General features: G+C 38.5%; 1 protein-coding gene across 4 annotated transcripts in view; it reads left to right on the plus strand.

The window, feature by feature from the left end:
- KCNQ5 (potassium voltage-gated channel subfamily Q member 5) overlaps positions 1-23739 on the plus strand; it is a 268932-nt gene that overhangs the window by 214259 nt on the left and 30934 nt on the right. For 3 of the 4 annotated variants that reach the window (XM_079299139.1, XM_079299140.1, XM_079299142.1), the window contains exons 4-9: positions 7467-7642; positions 8074-8199; positions 14757-14867; positions 16754-16849; positions 20102-20196; positions 21728-21754. In XM_079299139.1, the coding sequence (XP_079155265.1) occupies positions 7467-7642; positions 8074-8199; positions 14757-14867; positions 16754-16849; positions 20102-20196; positions 21728-21754 (631 nt within the window). The remainder of the gene's footprint in view (positions 1-7466; positions 7643-8073; positions 8200-14756; positions 14868-16753; positions 16850-20101; positions 20197-21727; positions 21755-23739) is intronic. The other variant, XM_079299141.1, reaches the window with a different exon arrangement.

Consider the following 23739-nt stretch of genomic DNA (forward strand, 5'->3'; position numbering starts at 1 on the left):
ATCATAACCTGCCTGGCATCTGAGCAGAGATCTGATCCCTGACCAGAAAGAAAAGCTATATTCAGACAGAGCAGAAAGCAGACTTTGCCAGGACCCAAGATCCTGGGCATCATTATTTTTAGAATATGCACAACTCAGATTATCTCTTATTGCTTTGGGTTTTTTGTTGTTGAGGATAGTGTCCAGGCTTTTTTTTCTCTGTAAAAGTGAGGCCTTGTAGATGTAAGTTTGCTCAACTTCTTGTGGGAGGTACAGAACTCAACTTTCTGCTCTCCCAAATTATGTTAGAAATCTTCAGGTGATATAATTCAATGAGTGCTACAAAATTGCTTTTTGGAGAGGGGGTTGTTATAGGCAGAAAATAATGCTTGAGCTATAATGTGAGAGTGAATTTAGGTGACCTCAGAAGTCTGCATGTCTCCAGAGTAGTTTCTAAAAAGCCAGGTTTCAGATTTTGGCAATCTTGTGCCTACTGGCTTTTACTTTGCTGATAAATAGTCCTGCTTCTTCCAATGAGATTAATTTACTAAACATGATAACACACATCATCTTTCTAAATGTGGTAATATTGTTCATCTCTCTGTTCAGAGATGCAATTACAGGTTAAGATATCGAAAATTCTTGATTTCTAGAATGAATACTTATGCAAGGTCACTGTAAGTTCAGCCCATATTTGACCAAATTTTCTGTCACAATTATGTGAAATATCCCACTGATTTTATACCAAGGGAACATTCACAGCACAATGGAATTACCACCTGGTAAAAACATTAAATTTACCTCTTTTCAATATAACTGTTGCAGCATATTCTATTCATGTTTTTTATTCTTTGCACTCCTGAACCAGTAGAGGGAAGCAGTTAATCCCCTTTTTCAAGACAGCAGCAGTTTTCCAGCCAGTTACAACAAAATAACCTTTTCTGTCCCATGACCTTTCTCAACAAGTACTCAAGGAATAGTGACCCAATTATATCCCTTGCTGAATACCCCTCTATTAGGGTATTCAAAGCCTTAAACTCCATGAATGAATTAATGCCTTTTTATTTTCTTCTTGGTTTTTTTTTTTTGTTTTCTTTAGCTAGCCCACAGAGGCATGAAATGCACCAATGCCCAATATGTTACCAGGCTGTGTAAAAAGGCTGCTGCTCCAATAGTCAAGTTTGTGTAAACAGACCTTTTCTTTTAGAAATCTGGAAAAGAACAATCTTATTTTCATGTGCTGATGTATGTCCTAAGCCATCAGTCATCAGGCTTTATTTTAAACTGCTTTAAATTGACAATTTTTATCAGTTTAGGATAAAGCCCATTGAATACATTTTTGTTATCATATTTCTGTAGTGTGATGTGCTCAAATACAGTCATCTGGAATGTGTGTTTTGTTGACTTTGTGCTGTAGTGTCTGGTTAAAATTCAAAGTACATTTCTACATCAGTGATATGATATCCCTTGGTCCTGGCCAGCCAACTGTAGAAATTATTGAAAGCAAATTGAAGAGAGTTCTGACAACAACAATAAGGACTGGAAGGATTGATGTCCAAAGAGATATTAGAAAAACTAAAATGCTGGTGATTCCTCCCTACCACCGCTACCACCTCTTAGTGACTTAGAATAGAAAGCTATTAAGTGTTTCTATGCAGTGATTGTTCCAGATCTTAATTAAAACCTATTTAAATTCCTTGAGCAAGTGAGATTAATTGCTCACTGTGCTGCCATAGGAGTGCATGACCTGTGCCATGGTAAGCAGATGGAGCCAATGCCAAAGCTGACTGGAGCCCTTAGTGGAGCTCAGTGTCTCTGTAGCACCACAGAATATAGTGCTGGGCTTTTTTCAAAAGCAGCTTTGGAATTGAGGATAATGAGCTGTCCTGAGAACTATTCAGAAATGACCACTACAAGCTGTGCCTTTTCTCTGGGTCATGGATAATAACTCTAGCTCAAAATTGGACCTTAGAAGGACAGCCTAAGGGTAGCTTAGATTTGGTCACACAATTGCTCAGTTAATTTCCTTTGTGAGTTAATAGAACTGAAAGCTAGACAAACCAACCTCTGGAGATCTTCTGCTTAATTCTGCAGTTCTGGTGGCACAGACACAGTAACTCATGGCCATTGAAGTTTCCTGCTTATTCTTAATAAGAATGTGTGAACTCTGAGCATTTTCTATGAATTTATAGCAAACTCTATTCTGATGACCTACCAATGATCCAAAATTATTAAATAATATTTGGTTTTTTTACTCAGATAAAATCAAAGAAAAAAAAAAGACAAGATTCATTTAACCTGTATTGTCTCAAAGTATCATTTGTATTTAGAGGGGAAAGGATGTTTCAATATATTATCAATATATTAGCATTGCAGGCAGCAGACAATGTTCCTATAAACAATATGTTCCTATAAACATATTGTTCCTTTGAAGATTATGAAAAAGAGAAAGATGATGCAAGTTTGTGTGTTAGTTTGAGCATGTGCATGAGCTTTGAGCATATGAGAGATTGTCATTGGTTACATTTCCTAATAATCATAGAATCACTGAATAGTTTGTGTTGAAAGGAAGAACATACAACTCCAGTCCCCTGACATGCACAGGGACACCTTCCACTGGCTGAGGCTGCTCAAAGCTCCATCCAACCTGGCCTTGAAGACATCTGGGAAAGGAGCATCCATTCCCAACCCTCTTTCCATTCAAGGCCATTCCTCCTTGTTCTGTCATTTCATGGTCTTGTAAAAAACCATCCTGACATTCTTTCTGTAACTTTAGAGATTGTTCTGATGGTACATCAAGGTGTTGGGATGTGACCCAATATCCAAGTACAGCTTTTGTGTTCCCCCTTTACTTACAGAACTGGGTAGATTCACATGATACCTGTGAATGCTGTAAAATCTCACAACACCCAGGAAGCTCATGCTAGAAAAGTTGCATTGGAGAATTCATTACAACAGTCCCTTGTGATGATTGATGATACCTCCTTTTCTACCATTATTATTCTCTCAGTCACATTATTAATCTCCCAGTTGCCATTAGAAATGCTGATAGCTTAGGAATGCCAACCACACCTCCATTGGCAACACAAGCATTCCAGAGTTTCTCACAAAACTTGAGCAGCCTAAGGCAGCCTTCCTCTGTGAGGTGGGGAACTTGGACTGGCACATTTTGTGTTAGTTATTTAAGTTTCAGGTAGTTGCAATACTGGCCTTCAGTTACTTGTTACTGTTTTAGAGACATTGGACAATATATAAGTATAATCTGTTACACACGTGAGTTCTGGGGTCATCTTTTTTCTTTTTTTCTGTATTTTTCATGAAGGGGCCCTGCTGTTAGCATGATGCCTTTCAAAAAAATAACCTTTCACCAGGTAATAAGCACAAAACTTTTGTGTGATCTCAGGGGCTTCTTGAGTGGTGCTAGCTGAAATGTCTGAAGTAGATGAATTAATTGTTAGAAATTTAATTTGAAATTAAGTGTTCAGAAGTGAACAATGCAAAAGCTGCTGAGAGGATTTGAAATCTCAGACTAGAGTTAATGAGGGAGAATGTTACCTGCAAGGCTAAAAATCTGAGACATATTTCTAAAGGGTGAATAAAATCATCATCATGGCTGAAAAGAGGCTTAATGTTTTGGAAGATCATACATAAGATATTAGCTTTGGAAAAAAAAATAAAGGGGTAAACATACATCAGTAACCTCTTTATCAGTAAATCATTACAGAGAAGTTTGGAATTATACTGCCTATTACTCAGTCTCACATCTGAATCTTTTCTGGTGCTTTACAGAAAGATACAGAGTGAAAATAGAGAGACCATTAAATTAATTGAAATGTTGCTATTTAATTCTACCTGTTTTCCTACTCTTGCTACTAAAAGATAGAGGCAAAGAGTGATTGAAGTCTGGGAAAGCCTTCTTAAAATGCAGAAATACCACAGAGACTTTAGCTACATTCACATGGAATATGAAAGGAAGTTCAGAATAATATTTTTCTCTCTTGCTTTAAAAGGGGGCAAATGCCACCTGAAGCATATTGTATTAAAGTATGGCACAGAGAAAAATCATAATATACTTAACTTTTAATTTTTTTCCAGGGCATGTTTTAATAAGAAAATCAAGCAGTTTTAACATACTCAGAAGTGACTTTCAACCATTGCAAAATTTTCTTAGGACTCTTGATTTCATTCCAAGAAGAGTTTATTTTGATTTATCTTACACCTGTTCCTAACAAGTTAAACTATACTGAAATAATGTGCCTGCCTGCCTTCCCTACCTCCTAGGGAAACACAGCCAGGAAGGGCTGCCTTAGTTAATGGACACATTCTTTCCTTCCCTGTTTCCAGCTGAGGAGTTAAGGATAGAGTGGGAGTTGTGGGTGTGAAAAGTGAAGAAGATGTAAGAAACACCACCAGCCTAGGAAGATTCTCTTTCCTTCAGCTGTTTTTCAAACAGCTTCCAGTGCATTTTCTGCTCCCCTTTTTCCTTCACCTTTCTTCCCTTTAGGGAGAGCCTCATCCCTGCCCTCCAGATAGAAGGGCATACACAAGTAGGTAACTCCTTTGGACCATTGCTTTTAAAAATGGAAGAGAACTGTGCAACTGTTGGCTTCTTCATCTCTCATGTTCAGAGGGGAACAGAGACCCTCAGTAGGGCAGGGGGCTCTGAGCAGTGCAGGGCAGAGGCTGTGCTCTGCTGGCAAGACTGAATTAATGTAATAACTGGAATAAGTAAGAATAAGGGCAGGAGCAAGTCACTGAATTTTTTAAAACATTGTTCTATTAGAAGTGGTGGAGGGTGACCAAAACCCCCAGTATGCATTTTAATAATTTCTGGACCAAATGCGTAATTCCCAGTATTTGAGTGAACTTATTATTTTTTAAGTTCTAAGAATGATTTTCGGGGGCATACACTTCTCTACTAATGATCTCTAACTTGCTACTAGCCAATCACCACTAAATAAAAATGGTTGTTCCACTGCTGCTCTGCTCGGAGCCACTGGGACAAGTCAAGATCACCTTGCCACTGTGTTAGTCACCAGGGACACTGCTTCTTCAGCACAGTCCATATTGCTCAAGACATTCCAGCACCTTCTATGTTAGCCCTTCATCACAGTCCATATTGCTCAAGACATTCCAGCACCTTCTATGTTAGCCTTGGATCCAAATAAACACAACTAAATATAGAAAGGAGTTTGCTTTAGGTGGGTACACGGGTGCTGTGTCTATGCTAGCAGTATAGTCAATCAAGATCTAGGGTTTAGTTCAGCAGAGTACAGAGAGGTGCCAGTCTCCTGTTACACGACATTCCCTGCTCCCCAGTCACTTCTCCTGAAGAGTACAACTTTTCCAGGTCCAAGAGATATAAGGGATATCTCAGATATCTTAAGGCATCTCAAATGGCACTGGACGAATAAATTTGGGCAGCTGAATTCAGCCTTTCTTGTGCCAAGCCCAGTGTGAGGCAGCTGAGCAGTCAGCAGAAGCCTTCCTGAGGATTAGCTGCACCTTTCTCAGTTGACATAATTACCTTGTACTGCTTGGGGAATTTAGACACCTGCTTCACATGTAGACACCTACATTTAAATATTTGCACGTGGAGAACAATCCAATTCCATCTATTTTTCTGATCTCCATTAGAATTTGTGACATCCTTAACTTTTCCTAGTCAGTTTTCCTGTTTCTGAATTCTCACCCAGACTTCATGCATTTGGTTGGTTGTGAGCTTGAGATTTGTACTTTGCAAATCTTGTCCACTACTGGGTCTTCTTCATTGCTGAACTTGCTGGATTTAGAATTTGGTAGCCAGCTATGTAGTAGCCACCTATGATCCACATATAGAAGTCAAAGGCATTTTAAAATGTCAGAGCATTAAAAGAGGCAGAGGGTCAGCCTAGGCCAACACAGGATGTCAGACAGTGACACCAGCCAACAATGAACAGCCAGGAGGGATGGCACAACCAGGGCAAACACACAGTGATATTTCTCTATGAGAGTTTCTCAGCCCCTCAAAGTCCTACTACTTGAAGACATCCTGAGCCAGAAGTGGTCTTTTGGTATTAATTAGCCCAGGATTAAATCCTCTCCCATAAGACCATCCAGCTGGCTTTAAACCTAGGTAGATTTCTAGCCCCTTGTGACAAAAGTTTCCACAATTTAGCAGGACAATCTTTAAACCACAGAAACAGGTTGTCTGCATCCTTGGAATTGTAATAAGAGGACAAAGGCATCCATAGGTGATTCCAGAGAAACCCAGTATGTTTGTAGGCAAGGAGGGGTATTCAGGCCTCACCTTCCTTTGGTGGCAGAGCAGAATGAGCAAAGGCTATTTCCTGCTGAACTGCAGCAGGCTAAGGAAACATGGATGTAGGCACAGTCAGTGTCTCTCACTGCTTGCCTGTGGAGGTGGAGGGCTTCACTCTCTGGGCCATTCTTGTAGGAGCTAAGCTAGGAATAAGATGTGTGTTTCTACCCAACACAAAAAGAGTAAAACAAGAACCTGCTTTAAATTATTCACCATCAAACATGGATTCAGATTATCCTTGCATAGAAACATACAAACACCACAAAACCCTAAGAATAAAATCAGATATTTCTTACAAGGGCTTTTTAAGCTTTTAAACTTTGCCAGGGAATTAATCATGAGCTGAGGAAGAACAGAGCTTGTTCTGTGCTTTTCTACTCTGTGCATAACAGCATGTCTACCCCAATCATTGTAAAAGGACATTATGCCTTCTCACAGCATCCGTGTGCCATCACTCTACTGCTTCTCCTCCTCTCCCCTTAAATGCTGTTCTGGCTCTAAGGACAGCTGGTTGATTAGTTCGTGCACACCAAATTCCCTGTCACAGTTTGAATCTGCAACCTGAAGAAATAAATCCTAACACTTGTTGAGCTTCAACTAACTTTCCAGGCTTCCAGCTGAAGGAATGCTTCTGAGTACCCAGTGCTGTATTTCCTCCCTTCCAGGAAATGGTACATGAGTGGAGCTGTGTCCAGAAACTACATTCCTCAAACACACAGTGTCTGTTCTCATAGGAAATTAGCACTGTGCTTGTAAGACTGATTCTACCAGACTCTCACCTCTGGGCCTGCCCTAATTTTTTCTTACTTTAGTTTTCTTTTTTTTGTCTTTGCACAGAAAAGTTGTTGTTGAAAAATAGATAAAGGAGAAAAGTTCTAATCCATCTACTGTTTTGTACAGTTTTCTACATCAGGTTTCAAAGCTCCTACATGAGGTTTTTTTCAACACTGGTCCTTTTATCCATATGCTGTGAAAATTGCTACCCTCACTTTTCACCCTGAAGACTCCTGAGGTAGTTTTTGACACCAGCCCTGATCTCAATCCTTATCTCAAACAGGAATCTCTGTCTTGGATTGCCACCCACTATAGGAGTCTCTCTTTTGTCCTTCTCATTCAGCTCACATAAATGTATGTATTATTTACTGATACTTGGACATTAATGCTTTCTATAATGTATTTCTTTCAGACATCATTGTTCTCATCGCTTCAATAGCAGTTGTTTCTGCAAAAACTCAAGGTAACATTTTTGCAACATCAGCACTGAGAAGTCTTCGTTTCCTACAGATCCTTCGTATGGTGCGCATGGACCGAAGAGGAGGCACTTGGAAATTATTAGGTTCTGTAGTTTATGCACATAGCAAGGTATGTAATCCTAGAAACTAATTTTGTCTGTTTGAGACCTTCACTTGATTGATTTAACAAGAGACCAAGGAAATAAGCATTTATCAGTGTTGAGCAGAATACCCAAAATTTTCTGAAGTGTCACCAATTGTAATACGAACTAACACAGATACACCAGGCCATGTTTAATACTAACTATTTTTAGAGATCTTGAAAATGTCCTTGATGTGCAGCTGTAATTTGTTATATGTTAGGGGCATTACTGAAGCATCAAACCATAAGAGTAGATCTTGTTCACTTGCAGAGAACATTTGCATCCATAGGGAAGTACTTGACTTGCAACTTCACAAATGCGAAAAAACATATATATAGATGTTTTCATTATGTCTTCTTGAAATGTCATTCTATCCAGTCCATAAAATGGGAATTGATCTCTGCTCTCTTTTATCTAGGAATTAATCACAGCCTGGTACATAGGATTTTTAGTACTCATCTTTTCATCTTTCCTGGTTTATTTGGTGGAAAAAGATGCAAATACCGAATTCTCCACATATGCAGATGCGCTCTGGTGGGGCACAGTAAGTATAGAAAAGTAGCATGGACTCTTTAATCAGTATGCTAAAGTGCTTTGAATTTCACCTGCTGAGGATTTTAACTTAGTGTGCTGTTCAGTGAATTGTTTCACTGACAAAATCTGGTTTGAGAAGCCTCCTCCTTCAGCTATTCATTTGCACACCAACATTCTTTCAGTCTATCCTGCAGAACAGCTGCTTATGTGTTTCTGCTGCAAACAGACCACTAAACCTTCAAGAGAAGAAAGCATTGTACTCTTTAACCTGTAGCCTTTCAGTAATATAGTTTGTAATATGGACCCTCAAAGAGCTGTTTTGATACAAACCAGAAAGCTGTAAGTGGCAGTGCAGGAAGAGGAAAAAGTGTCAGGAAAAAAGAGGGGGAAAAAATATTGCATCAACTTTGGCATGAGAGTATCATCAGTGCCCTTAAAAAGATGTTTCTCCTTCCTCTGTACCTTGAGGAAAAAGATCAAGAATAAATATGTCAAAAAGCCCCAATTTGTTTGAGACAGTTAACTATTGAATCAATTGTTTTTACTTTGTTGAAATCTGTGAGATCTAGTACATGCCTGACTGCTTTTCTGAAGGAGGATTATATGAATATGGTTAAAGAAACTAGGCTTTCAATGAACAGCAAAAGGCTAAGTTTGAATTTTGATTTTTTTTAATGGCATAATGTGTAGGGGTTTTTGCTTAAAAATGTCCTATAGTGATTCAGACTTCTCCACTGTTGAGAGTTACTTAGGCAGCTTCAGAAAACTGCCCCTACAACAAAGCCTAAGGCAGTTATTGTCAGGCAGTATAAAACTGCTTTTCTTTTCCTTCTGATGCAGTAGAACACACACAGTGTGCTCTGACAGTGGGTAGTGAAATGATATCTGGGAGATCATTAATGCTGACAATAACATAGAGGACTCATTAGTTCCCTTGGAATAAGTGTGAGACCTGAGCCAGCCTCTGCCACCTTTTCTTATCAGAAGGATGCAAAAATGAAGCTTTCTCACCTCAGACCTTTTGCTGACAGGATCTCATCTAGATTTAGTAGTATCTGCTGACAGAGCATGCACACAGGGACTGTGCAAAAGCCTTTCCAGAATGTAATAAATTATTGAAAATTGTAAAAAGTTTTGTCTGCATTTTGAACTAAGGTCAAGGCCACTCACTATTATTAGGTGTAGTTAGTGTATTTGGAATTTGTTCATCTAAGGGCTAGTCATTAGTCTCCCTAGAGACTATATTTCTATGTTATCACTGCACAAAATTGTGAGCTTGGAAAAGCCAGAACTAGTAAGTATTATGTGTACATTTGCAAATATTCAGAAATATATTTTGCTGAAACTTGTTGCTTTAGAGCATCAAAGCATATCACTGGTAAAATATAAATTTTATCCTGTAGTACACAAAATATTCATATTGGCTAAAGTCATGAGAGAAGGTTTTGCATTCAGTTGTATCATTGTGGTTTATTTTGTTTCCCATTTCTTCAAAAGCTGAGTTCTGGGTTTGCCTTAAAGCTTTCTAACCTTCCTGTATTGACACAGTTGTGAAGCATCTGGCATTGGATGCTGATGCCCTCATTGATGGGTACCCCAGCTCTGGCAGTCTGAAAACTTTAGTCTTTCCCACTTTAGGGTGGCAGCAGGGTTGTGGTCCTGGAAGAGACCCTCCTGTGACTGAGCACATTCTTGGGAAAGGATCTTTTCAGATGTTTGATTTCCCAGGACCCAGATCCTTCTCTCTGAGCAGCTCTAGCAGCAGGAAAAGGACCTTTATTTTAGAATTTGCTTCTCTACTACCTGCTGACTGCTATTTTTTAAGGAAAAATCCTGCTAGGAAATAATCATGGTATAAAGTGGTGCTTAAAATATTTTGTACACTATGAAGAGTAAGTGCATGACTCAGAGGTTATATAAGTAATGCAACTGAGAAAATCAGGAATCTTGTCTTGATTTCAGCAGGAAAAACAACAAATTTTATTTTAGAACCTGAAAACAATATATACTTGTCTTTCTATATATTTTCTTCTTTCCACAGTGTATGACATGAATACATTTAAGTTTTGCACTTAAGCAAGTGCACAAAGTTGCTAGAAATCAGTTTCCCCTTACCTGTTATCTTTGCCATTTTAATAATAGTTTTTTGGTTTTTTTACAATATGTAAAACAGCATGTGGGAAATGCATAATGTGCTTCTTAGTCATGGTTGTTTTTACTGCCAGAGTAACCCACATGCTGATTTTTGAAAAGGACAGACTGTATGACTTTTAAGGGAAATCAGTGCTTAGTCTCACTGGTTTGTTTATTTGCAAAAGTTGTTCTGTCTTAAACCACAGATTATCTTCCAAACTCTGGGCTGAATTTTGTCATGGCAAAGGTACAGGAAAGAAAATGCTGCATCGAAGTCAGGCTCAGTCACCCTAAATTTCAATATTTTAGAGGCTCTTATGCTTCTCCTTACAGGATCAGCATCAGCATGCTGCAATTAACCCATTCATTAATTCAGATTATTTGAGGACTGCTATGGTTGTTTCACTGATTCCATTTCTGAGCCCCATATTTATATACAGAAATAAAAGGCAGGATATGGCATCCAAATTTACATATGAATACTCTCTGTATTTGCAATTTCATGCTGTACTGTGCAACCTGCTATTGAATCATCATGTTAATATTACTACTGTGAATATTCTTGTGGTTGGGGTCTCCACAGTGTTGCCTAACACAGCAGCACACAATGGTGAGTGCTATTATGAAGAGCTCAAGTTCAGAATTTGCTTTGGTAGAGAAGAAAAATTCATAGAGAAGAAAATAATAAAACTATATGGGAACAAAAGGTCAATTAAAAAGCCTAAGTATTTCAAAACCAAACCATGCATGGTTTTCTGAGATATACTGATGTTAACTAGAACTGTGGATATGTACAGTGACATTTAGTTTGTACATTAATTAGCTTTAGCTGCAAATGTAATGCAGCTGAAGTTTCTGTCCCTTAATAAGTCTTTATTTTCTAGTAGTAACCAATAGTTACAGTTGGAAACAGAATGGCTCTGGCACTCCACAGTGACCTGTTAGTGAACAAAACATATTACAATCAATTACATTGTCACAATGACTGGCTCAAATGAGTTACCATTGATGAAATTTTTCCCATTTAATGTAATGATAGCATGAGCAAACTACATTTTTTTCATTTAAGTGATGTCAGGTAAAGATTCAAAAGGTAAGTACTGCTAGGAGAATATAAAATTACATCAGAAAGAAATATTAGGGTCCTATCTCATCTAATTGAAGTCATCTAAGTTGTATCATCATATTCATTATTATATTACCTCATTTATATTAGCATATATATTAGATCCAGCAATGAGATAATAGATATTCTATCATCATTGTGAGTTTTGAGCCCAGCCAGATGACTCTGCCTACTTTGGCTACCCTGTCCAGACCCCTCATTTATAGAAGTAACCAAAATTGAGTGGTTTGCATCAGGTGTAAAAGACAGGGCTCAGCTAGCTCATTTAGCCTAGCAGCAGTGTGATTCAACTGCTCAAACATAGGCATACAGTACCATCAAAGATCTGTTGGACAGTCTGCTGCCTCTCCTGTGGGTGGTCCCTGTTCAGACACCCTAGTACATCTCTGGTGGTACTAGATTTTTTTTTTTTTTTTTTTTTTTTTTTTTTTTTTTTTTCAGAAAAGCCATTTTTTCTTTTCAGAAAAGCCATTTTAGGATGGGATGAGCTACCTCTGAACTTTGGTCACCTCTCTCTTACCCACACAATGCTAGCTGTAACTTCTGTCCACTTCTTACAGGATTATCACTGATGTCTAGAAATTTATTATATTGTTGGTTTTTTCTCATCCAGTCATTTTTCACATCCTGCTCAGTTAATTTAATCTCAGCATTATGCCAGTCAGGTTCTGGCCAATGGTTTAGTCATTCACTAGCAGCACTTACAAAGATGCAGTGGATTATTTCCAAACTTCACCCTAAGTTGTCCAGAAGAATATTTTCTTAGCTGTGTGGTATAAAAAGATCAACCCCTTTGCTCAGTGTTGAGTAAGACAGTACAGGATGGTGCTGACACCTATACACCCCTGTAAAGACCATCCTGAGATAATATAGCTCAAAGTGAGCAAGGAGCCACTGATATTCTTCATCACAGAGTGATACCATTAAGTGCTTAGTACCTAGAAGAATTGAGGGAAAGGCTTTAATAGGGTCTTGTTATTTTCTTTGGAGAAATTCCAGAGACACACTCTGTATAACTGCTCCTGGTTCTGGATTGCTCTCAGATGTCAGGTCCCAAAGGTCCAAGTTTATCTCTGACTTCTTTGGAATACAGTTCGGTGGCAATATCATTAATATGCAGATGATGCTTGGTTCTGTTTCCCTCTCATCAGCCCAGGCAGGAGATATCTCTGTACTTTCCAGCAACTGGCAGAGATAGGGAGCTGGATGGAAGCCAAGAAAGTGGGCTCATTCCAGGACTCCAAACTGCTTTGCAATAATTGGCCTGGAAACAAATTTTGAGGAACTTTTATTCAGGGATTCATTTGTTCAAGTGTTTCATTCCTCTTGGGTTCTTAATAGCCTCGAACTGTTCTGCAGTTGCCCTCTGATGTGAAGAGCTGTGATTATCTTCTTCAGCAAACAAATCAATCCCCTCTGCCAGGCCAAGACCATGGCTGCACCAGCTCATCTCTGCCAGAAAAGAGAGCTGCATCTTCATGTTCATTCCTCTTTCTTACTCCATCTCTTGCTGCCTTGTGCAGGCTCTGGAGCTCGTTAGGCACGTCTGTGAGCTGACACAACGGACCAAAGCAGCAGAAACAAACCATGCAGAAATGGGGATCGTTTTCTGTCCCTTCCTGAGTGGCACTGGCTTTTGAAAGAGGCCAGAAAAGGCTCAGAAGAGGAGATAGGGCAGGGAAGGGAAGAGGAGCAAGGAAGAGTGAGACCTGATAGGCATGTAAGGTGGTATTCTGTAACCACGCTTGTGTTACAAAACTTGAATCTTGATAACCACTTGAAATTTCAGCTGCAGCCTGAATTCATCTCTCTTTCTTAGTCTCCGTGGCTTTCTCAGGGTAAATTACACTCACAGCTTGTTCCCAACAATGAGAGCAATTAAAAGCACTGTTTACTATCTACAGAGTCCTAAATAGTTGAAATCTAATTACTTCCAAAAGACTTTCCTTCTTTTGTCCCGTGGTGACCCTGACATTAAATAGAACTGTTTTGGCCGTCTTGCCTAGGAATGAACTTTGAGGAAGCTGGAAGCAAAATAATGTCTCTAGAAGGCAATTTCCTGATGAATCTGTTGCTGCCAGAGTATTTGCTAAGCCTGAACTTGCCCACATTTGGTACACACTGTAAAATGATTCTCCATGCACATGCTCTCCCTAATAACAGCCCCGGAGTCCTTGGCACTCAGCCCTGTTGTGTCTTTGTCCTTTAACACCGTGTGCCGCTGCCGGAGCACGCGCCCCGCAGCCTCCCGGCCAGCCCTGGAGCTCTGCTCTGCCCACACCTCCTCCCACTGCCCACCAGGCTGCGTGGGTCTGGGCCCTGGGAAAGCTCAGACACACCTGTTCTGCCTGTCCCATCCCCAGGTGTGGCACTGCTGTGCTTCCCGGGCCACAGGTAGCCTGGAGGGCAATTCCTTGGGTCAGGGAGTTGGCTCAGGCTCATCTTCTGCCTTCAAGATGCACTCAGTGAGCCCCAAGCATGCACCAGTATCTCAGTGACCACATTGCCCATGGCCAGTGGTCAATGAGCCCCCCAGGTGCACTGAAACCTGCCTCTCCTTTCTCTCTGACCTGTCTGAGCTAACATGGTCCAACAGCCTGAGGTACCCCTGCATCTGCTGCTCCGTGGTGACCTCTGGATCTTCATGTCAGGAGTGATGTAGGTGTATCTGAGCCCGTCAGGAGGAAGGGGAAAGGACCAGAAGCTTCACTTGAAGTTCCTCCCAGCTTTTGATTAGTGTTTTTTATGTTTCAGAAGATAATTCACTTCAAAATGTACTGATGGGTTTGCAGAAAATGCAACTGCTTCTTGCTGTTCCTTTGACCTTATATCAACTACAAGCATCAACTTCTTCCCACCTGTATTTTTCCAGTATTATCTCTGTGTAATTTATATTTGTGTAGTTAGATGAATATAACATACAGTTATATTTCCCTTCAGAAAATAGATGAAACACCTTCACATCTATGGAAAATAACACTTTTTTCTGCCCAACTTATATAATTTCCTACCATTTGCTGCAAATTTGAGATCACAATAATTTTTCATTATTTTTAAACTTATAAGTTATTTAGGTGTTTCTCTCACATTTATTATTTATCTCAGTTTTATTTAGTCATAAACAGTATTACATTTTCACAGAAAAGTATCAATGTTAGTATATTTATGTTCATTTTTTTAAAAACAGCTCTGTGTCTCAGATGTCTTAGATTAATTAGCAGAATTGCTGCTTCATGCAATGTAAATAATCTGCAACTAATCTGTCAGTGACTTCTGGTAAATCACATTGTTCATTCATTTCTTTTTAGATCACATTGACAACCATTGGCTATGGAGACAAAACTCCTCTTACTTGGCTTGGAAGGTTGCTTTCTGCAGGATTTGCTCTACTTGGCATTTCTTTCTTTGCACTACCTGCTGTAAGTATGCCTATAAAATTCATAAAAAAAATAATAGAAACTCCTGTTTCTATTGTTATGATAGAAAAGGCTGAAGGAAGCTGTCTACATGTAGAACAACTGTTTAAGGCTCTTTGCTCTGCAACAATTCTAGTGAAGCATTATCCAAAATCCAAAGAAAAGGTTTGGTGCCCTTGCTTTAGTTTTGAGAAGTTTCTCTGGCATGGACAAAACTGGGAAATAACCCAAAATTAGGTTACATACCATTGTGTAAAGTTGAAAAACCTTTCTTTTGTTTTGAATTGTGACTAAGGTATTACTGGTTTTCTTTCAAATTTTTTAAAACAAAACAAAAATAGAAGCACATTATATGTCTTTCTAACTTAGATTACAGTGAAAAAAAATTAGATATTTCTAATAGCTTGTTTTGTATGGCTATCTTCAAGCTGCCAACACTGAGTAGTAGAAGGCCTTCAATCAACTAATAGTTAATGTTGTTGAATTCAAAAGATGCAACTATCATTTTCTGTGAATAATTGTAAATAAATATTGCAGTTTATTTATGCTTTTTCTATCAATGTTGAAGAGACTAATGGAAATGGGAATTATCTAATGACTAAAGTGTAGTGTAGCTTCAGAAATAAATTCTCATTTTTGTAAGTCAGTCTCTTTTCTAATTAGTTTTGAATAAACAGTAAATGAGAAGTGACATTTGTATTTTTTGCATTGTCTCCAGTGCAATGTCTTTTGATATTTTAATACTCATATACTTTACCTAGAAACCATTATAAAACATGGATGTTATATTAATTCATTTGCTTTCAACCATATAGATAAACCAAGATTTAAAGTCAGCATTTGTCAACAGCATTAAATCATCTGGTGCACTGCATTTATTTCTTACTCTAGCTACAAAGAGTATTTCAGTATCTTTGACACACTATAAGGCATTATAATTATAACCCATTACCTGTTTGCGAATCCTTGACATTTATTGACATCTACTGTAATTAATTCCTTTTGTCACCTAGTCACCACTAACAAGAAAGCTGCTAAGGCAGAACTACAATGAAAAGATGAATACCCTCACATATTAGAGATGCCACAACTTTTGTTCCTCATGTCATATCTATGTACAGATACTAGATTTTCCATATAAATACTTCTGTGTTGAATCTGTCTGTAAAACAAAAGGTATGTGGGAAACTTTTGCACTACTTATAGTATTTTATTCTGACTAAGAATCAAGTGGAAATATTCTTCCTTATAATGCAGACATGTCCAGCAAAAGTATCATATTCCTTGCAAGTCAGGAAAGAAAGCACTCTCTGTCCTTGGATCTATTGAGTTAGAATCAAATTTATCTTACTCAAAGGTAAAAGGCTAAAAGAGAAGAAGTTTCACAATTAGCTTTTTCATAGCCTCTAGAATGAACAATGGGTATTACTTAACAGGCAAGATCCAGAAGAAATGCATTTTTTAACTTTTCAAAAATTGAAAGTTATAATAAGTACTGCAGATGTGGATTTTGAAGTCCACATATATCTGGCATATCTGTCAGCTGGTCATTTCCTCATTCCTGACTCAAGCTCCTCTGAATATCCCTGCTTGATTTTATAAATATGTATCTATCTCTTTGGCCTGGGTAGTTGCAGGAATGTAGTGTAGCACAAACCCAGTCAATGGGTGGGATGGGTGGTCATTGGTAGCACCACAGACACTGTGAAAGGAATCTCTTGCTTCACCAGGAAAAAGTGGTATTATTTCTGTGTCTTCTGCTGTCATATGCTGGTCACAAATGTGTTATCTGAAGCAATCATATGGTGTAACCTCTTCACAAAATCTTTGTAATTGATGATGTGTATTTGTTCAGAGACTACCTACACATTGATAACATGATATTGCAGGGCATCCTTGGCTCAGGATTTGCATTGAAAGTGCAGGAACAGCATCGTCAGAAACACTTTGAGAAAAGAAGGAATCCAGCTGCAAGCCTAATTCAGGTAAATATGAAATCACCAAAAAGATAATCACAGGTGATTTAAAGGACATATTGAAACAAGTCCTATTATTTCAGTTTGGAAAGCTTTGTAGAAATAATATTTAACAGATTGGCTAGTTTCATGAAATAACTGTGTTCAGTGACTGCTATTTGTTGCCATAATTTTGTACAGAATCACAGATTCATTTAGGTTGGAAAAGTTCTTTAAGATCATCAAGAGAAACTATATATAGCATTTTTGTGTGTAGTTTTTGTTCTTCTATCCATGTTAAAGAAATAGAGGCAAGGATGCCAAATGCATGCCTGGAGTCAGAAAGCTATTTGGAAAAAGAGAATTGATCCCTAGACAACCCAGCTGACAGCACAGCACTCTTGCCTATATTAAGCTACTTTTCATCTACTACAGGGTTTAGAGTATTTCAGTGAGTGATACACTTGAAGATGAAAAGTGTCCTGCCCGGAGAATTGCTTTCACTATTAGTCAGTTCAAAAGCTGGAAATGTAGGCATTAACAATTTTAAAATGTCTGAAATTTTCTAAAGTTTTTCTGGTGTAATAGTGCAAATCAACAAAAAGTGGCATGTTATGTCTTAGGCAGCTGTTTTGCATTGGCTTTTTCCTTAACTTTTATTCCTAGTTAAAAATGAGAAAATACTCTAAAGAATCATTTTGCACCAAGCTTTATTCTACTTGGTGCACTGAAAAAAACGAGGGGAAATATTCTCCTAGAGTGTTGGTTTGTTTTCGTGGGATGCCAAGTGTTCTATGTGTGCCATGTATGCTAGGTTTTATTTTTGAAATAATAAATAGAAATAAAGAAGCTGAGCATGAATATGCTAGAGTTCCATGCTAAGTACAGATAGATGTCAGACTATCTTTGAAGCATTCTTAAAGTTAAATGTTTTCTATTATTACTGTTTGATTATTATTAAGTCCTAAATATTTCATATTTAACATTTGTTAAAATAATTAACAAAAAAAAATCCGCTCCTTTTGTGTCTAATTTGGAATGACAGTTTGTTGTATTTTCTAACATATACATTCTAATCTACTTCTTCCAAGTTTGGTTGCCAGAGGAAACACATAATAGATCTAGGTTTTAGATATAGCTCTTATTATTATTTTTTGACAGTTTAACCAAAATATTAGTAAGACTGCATGCTGAAGTGGTTAAGAGTAGGTATCTGCCTGATTTTGGAGAGTGACTCTCAGTGGGCAAAATCATTGTGAAAGGAAGACATTTGTTGTGGGATCCTACAATGAAGGCTGTTCAGCATTTACAAGTTCATTCAGAGGTTCAACACTTTCAGTGATCCAGAAATTAATATAAAATTGCTGATAGAGATACTTTCTGAAGGCACAAGGCCTGACAGAATAGGAAATATAAGAACAGGCACACAAGGATAAAACCAAGGATGACTGGGTGACTTTTAGGACGAAAGGATAACTGCCTAATGTTTTAATACAACAAATACAAAACTTGATCTAGAAACTGAATCCAGATTATTACAAGATGTCTCTATCTCAGTCTTAGTGAATCCAGAAAGGTTTTGATGAAGCATGAGAAATATGGATGAGAAAGACTGGGAAAGAAGGGTCAAGAGCCTCATGCAAGTTCCCAGTATGTTACTATACCTGGTTTTATTAAAGTCCTTAGATACAGAACCATAAACATAACAAGGTATAAACATAACTGATAGTACCACTGTGCAGTGGTAATAGTGTAGTTGATGCTCATACTAATATGATATTATCAGCTCAGCATCTACAGTTTTTAAGTGAGACTTGAATATTGGAGAAAGCAAATAAAACATTTTAAAAAATGGGTCAAGGACTGGAGAAAATTTCATGTTCATAAATGCAGGATGTGTCTGAACTGCATATCATTAGGTACTGTAACAGTGCCTGGGTTTTTTTAAATTGTCTCTAGCTTATCAGAGTAATCTCTATTTTCTAACCAGTTACACTGTAGAATTAATCTGTGCTAACTCATCTGTTGCCACAGATAAACTGTTTGCTAGAGCCTTTATCTGGCCTAAAGACAGCTGCAGAAAAGTCAAATGTTTTGTGTGGATATACTTTTCTCAATTTCTTTAGCTTATAAGAAATATTTAAGGTGAGAATTATTTCAACACAGAAGCTCAGAGAGGAAGTCTTGGAACCTACTGGACCATTTAATGTAGCAGACAGAAACATAACAAGTAACTCTGGCTATAAGCCAAAACCAAAGAGTTTCAAATTAAAAATAATGCAGAAAATTTTGACAACGAGAATGATCAACCAATGAAGCAATTTTCAAAGTGAGTAACAGGTTCTCCATCTGTTAATGAAGACTGGATATGTTTCTGGGAGATACACAGTAGGAAAACACAGGGTATTAGATTCCATACAAGAGTACCTAGATGACATTTAATGGTTGACAATATACAGGAAGCACAGATGCTCAGCTAGTACAAATTAATATAGTTATGCTGACATCAGGGAACATGTCCCAGCTTGTAGAACCAACGCTCGTCTTACTATCTACATGCACTATAAATCTAAACAATGGATACATTTTCAATGCTATGGTTTGGTCACTCACCTTTGAAATTATTCATTTTGTGTTTTTAAACATTTAACGGTGTTTCAAACCACAGAAAATGCTTCCCTTTTCTTCTAAGTACTTTTTGTCTGGTTTTCATTATGATTTGCAGAATGTATTATGACAATTTCTTTGCGTCAGACTGCAAGTTTGTGTGGGTGTCCTCTATGGACTTGTCACAAATAAATCACTGCAATGCTTTTCTACACCTTTATGTGCTGAATATCTTCTGGTGCTTTCATGGAGCCAGTAACTTTTATCTTAGTGCATAAAGTGTACTAGGATTCACAAATTTTCGGTAGGTTTGCACTGGTATTTCCTGAATCAGCCTAACTGAGTGCATCCTGGTCTGAGCAAAATCCCCTCACTCCGTAGTCAGTGTGGTGGCATTGTCACTTCATTTTCTTGGTTCCTTTGTGCTTTTCTATTGTTTCCCCATACCAGGCTTCCTGGCAGTTTTATTCTACCGACGCCAGCCGAACAAACGTGGCAGCCACCTGGCGATATTATGAAAGTATTCTTCCTCCCCTCAGGCATGTATCAGTGCTATGAATGATAAGAGAAAGACACGACTTGTACGGGTTACTAATCTGTTTTTCAATTTTTTGTTTCATCCCCTTCTCCCTCTTGCCTTGTTTTTTTCTTTTTTACCGTACATCCCGCACGTAGTGTGTATGGCGTAGTTATGCTGCTGATGAGAAATCGGTTTCTATTGCTACCTGGAAGCCTCATTTGAAGGCCTTGCATACCTGCAGCCCTACAAAGTAGGTACAAATATGGCAGCTGGTGCTGTTTTTGATGTCTGTTCCAGCTTATAGAGAACTAGTATTTGTCTGTTTCGTCTTGGCTTCTTGTCTTAAGTCCTCTCAAGTCTTCTCATTAAAAGTGTCAACTAACAAATCAGATCAATATCATGTATGAGCCCAGGAAGAAATACAAATCATTGCTATTTATCTTAGAAATGCACAGGCATTAGAAACATTTTCCCAACAACCCACTCATGCATCTCAGTTAATGATTCACCTCATTCCAAATTATCCTTAAGGAGAAAACTGTTAAGTTTAATGCAGAGCTTGTTCTTTGGTTCAGTGGTACTTTATGCCTGTGCCTGTGGATAAGGCTGCAGCTGCTCATCTACCTTTCCAAAGAAGGAGTGCCTTGTGATATTTTGCAGGTGAATGCACTGGAGAATTTGCTCCTTTTTCTCATGACTTCTGATATATTCAGTATTTCCTCAGGACAAACTATATACACAGGCATACATACAGACAGTGGAAGATGACTCAAAAGACCTGTTGCACAGTTTGGCAGACAGGAAATATTTGATAACCTAGTTTGGGTGAGAATTCACAGAGCACTGGCAGCCCCAGACTTTTCAATAATTCAGTAAAAGGTTTAGCAGAAGGTAGAAAGTTGACTGATTCAATATGGGGCACAGATCAGGAAGTAACACACTTGATAAAGATCAAAAAGGAGAGTGCTAAGAGCCTTATGGGAAAGCTCTGATAAGAATCTTAACTGTTGTTAATTGCAGACAGTGCAAGAGAATTAGTGGTTTCTCTCAAAGCTGGGTGATGAACATCCACATGACAGTAAAAAGGTAATTGTGTGCCAAAAAGCTCAGCCAAAAAGAAGTTTGGCTGGGTATCCAAAGCTGATCTTTGAATTTCAAAGAGTTGACAAGAACAGAGCCGTAAGTAATCCATTACCATAACTATAATTCCAAAGTGCTCCACACTAAAAGGAGCTTTTAGATTAAAAGTTACATGAAGTATTGATATTTTACATATACAAACAGGTTGAAAGCAACATTAGTATAAATGGATGGATAGAAAATTACATAAATAATGAACTGTATCCCACATAAAATATTCTAAAACATGACTGTCCCTCAAAAGTGCATCTACTTCTTATTTTAAATAAGTATATTGCTGTGCTATCCTAAAATGGAACCTTTTTATTTACCAGAAATAACTTACCTAGTAAGCAACTACAGCTTTCTGTTATATATGTGTCAGCAATGCATTTTGCCTAAGTGCTTTGCCAACTCAGTCTGCAGTGGTATGTACTAAGCATGTTATGCATGTGTTAAAAAACCTGAAGTTTCTCTTCCAGAAGCATTGTAGTTATGAGTCTTGCTTGAATGTTTTTGTGGTTGCAATGTAATGTGTGTGTTGTACACCAATTAACATGCCCATTTACGTTTATCATACATATAACATCATCTGTAACTAAGTAATGTGATTACTATCGGCATAACAAGTATGTTTTTCCCTCCCACTCCCTGACCTGAAGAAAAGAACAAGGGGAATCTTCTAGCAGGTTTGTAGTTTCTTTTATTTCTTTTATGTGTGAAATTGCTGCTTCCTAATGGCTTCTAGATATCTTGGGCTCTATACAGTAGGTTCAATGAACTGCAACTGTTGATGGATGATAATCACAAATTGGATTTTTTTAAACTCAGACGCTGCTGAAATTTGCTTCTTTGTCCCAGTTTTTCTATGGGGAAAAATAGGCTATTTTTAACACATCTAAGATGCTGTAGCTTTGAGGGGGTCAGCTTGAACAGGGGCAGAGCAGCCAGTGGACCAGCCTCCCCAGTCCCAGATCCTGGACAAGGACATAGCCCCAGCTTCTGACATAAAATCGATGCAGGAATTGCAATAGAAGTCACAGACATAGTTTAATTTGGTGATGTGAAGAAACCCACTAGCCCTCCATTGCAGGGAGGACCCTTTGATGGGGCTTGTTGGATGTCACCTTTGCCCTGCAGGAGCATCCTCAAGGCTTCCTCAATGCCATGTGTCCATATGTTCTAATTTTCTGTCTAAGGAGCATTTTGGGACATAGGAGGTGGGGGGAAAGCAGAACTGCAGTGTCTCACCTTCTTCTGCATGGCTTGCACTGCCCCATGGCCCAGTTCTGGGGACTGTATCTGTGCTGAAGAAAGCCCCACTGCCAGGAGCACAGGTGGGCTTCCACCCAGCCTAGATCCCAGCTGAGCACCAACTGCCTACAGCTGGCAGCAACAAGCCTTGGCAGGGATATCCTCACTGGGTAAATAAAGCTCTGGAGAGGCATGTCCTAAGGCAGTGGGAGAAAATGCTGGTCTTTGCTGTGCTGATAGCCCAAATCCCTAGGGACAGGAAAGGCCTCAGTGGCTATAAGAGAAATTACTCTATTTCAGAAGCTCTTTAGGGATGGGAATCAGCAGGCGTCTGGCAGCTGGCACTGCAGTATCAGCAGGCTCAGAGAATACCAGACTTCACCTCCCAGCAGAAAATGCTGAAAAACCACGAAAAAAATTGTTGATGACACATCAGCCCCTGAAATACACCCAGCCTCAAGTTGTCCTGTGGTTCACAAATGCTTCTGGGTTATTCAGTCAGGGATGAAAATCTTCAAATCAATTACCCATGTCCCATTCCACTTCTCAGAACTGTTCCTCTGGCACCTGACTCCAACCTTTTCCTCCAAGCACATGTAACTGCTGTTAGTGTCACTGTAACTCAAGGGGACAGGATTTGCTCTGTCAATTCTGGGACTTTTTGTATACATTACCTCCACAGGCTTGCTAGCAACATATTGATCTCATTAAATTATTACAATCTGATTCAAACTTCTTACACTCACCAGTGGTATTTCCTAGTCTTTCGACAGCAACATTTAAAATTGACTTTTTTAAAGGTGACACACAAGTTGCCAGTGAATAAGTGCATCATCCCTCTAAAACTGGGATTTGTGCAGAGGAGAGAGGTTATTCCCAGTTGTACATGCAAGCACTAAAAGAGACAAATTTACTTACAATAACTGGAAACCAGAGGAAAAAACCAAAAACTCAAAACACCCAGCTGTCAAAACCATGTTATGTTCTCTGTATTAATGATAACAATTGTGGCTTTAAAAGAAGTTAACAATTTAACCAGACTTATTTACTTTATTTTCACTGAATGGAAGATATTTGCTCCTTCAGAAACACTCAACTAATATGTGCACTCCTGCAAATTAGTGTATATGTAAAACTGAACTAGTTAACTTCTGAGATCACATTCTACAGTAAAAACCCTACAGACCACTCAGTGCCTTTTAAAAAAAGGTGTGTTTTGTCAGTGGCTATTTATTGCTTTTATGCTGATATATCACTGTATGTTTGTATCACTGAAAATACATGTGGTGTATGTGTTTTTTGTGGCAAAGATGTAAATGAGAACTGCTGCAATGTACTCTGAGATAACTGTCCTTGACTATTTAATTTGTTTCTTGCTGTAATGCTAAGTGACTTGCATGGGATGCTATCTGAACTAAGA

Source organism: Erithacus rubecula, assembly GCF_903797595.1.
Source record: "Erithacus rubecula genome assembly, chromosome: 2".
Lineage (NCBI taxonomy): Eukaryota > Metazoa > Chordata > Aves > Passeriformes > Muscicapidae > Erithacus > Erithacus rubecula.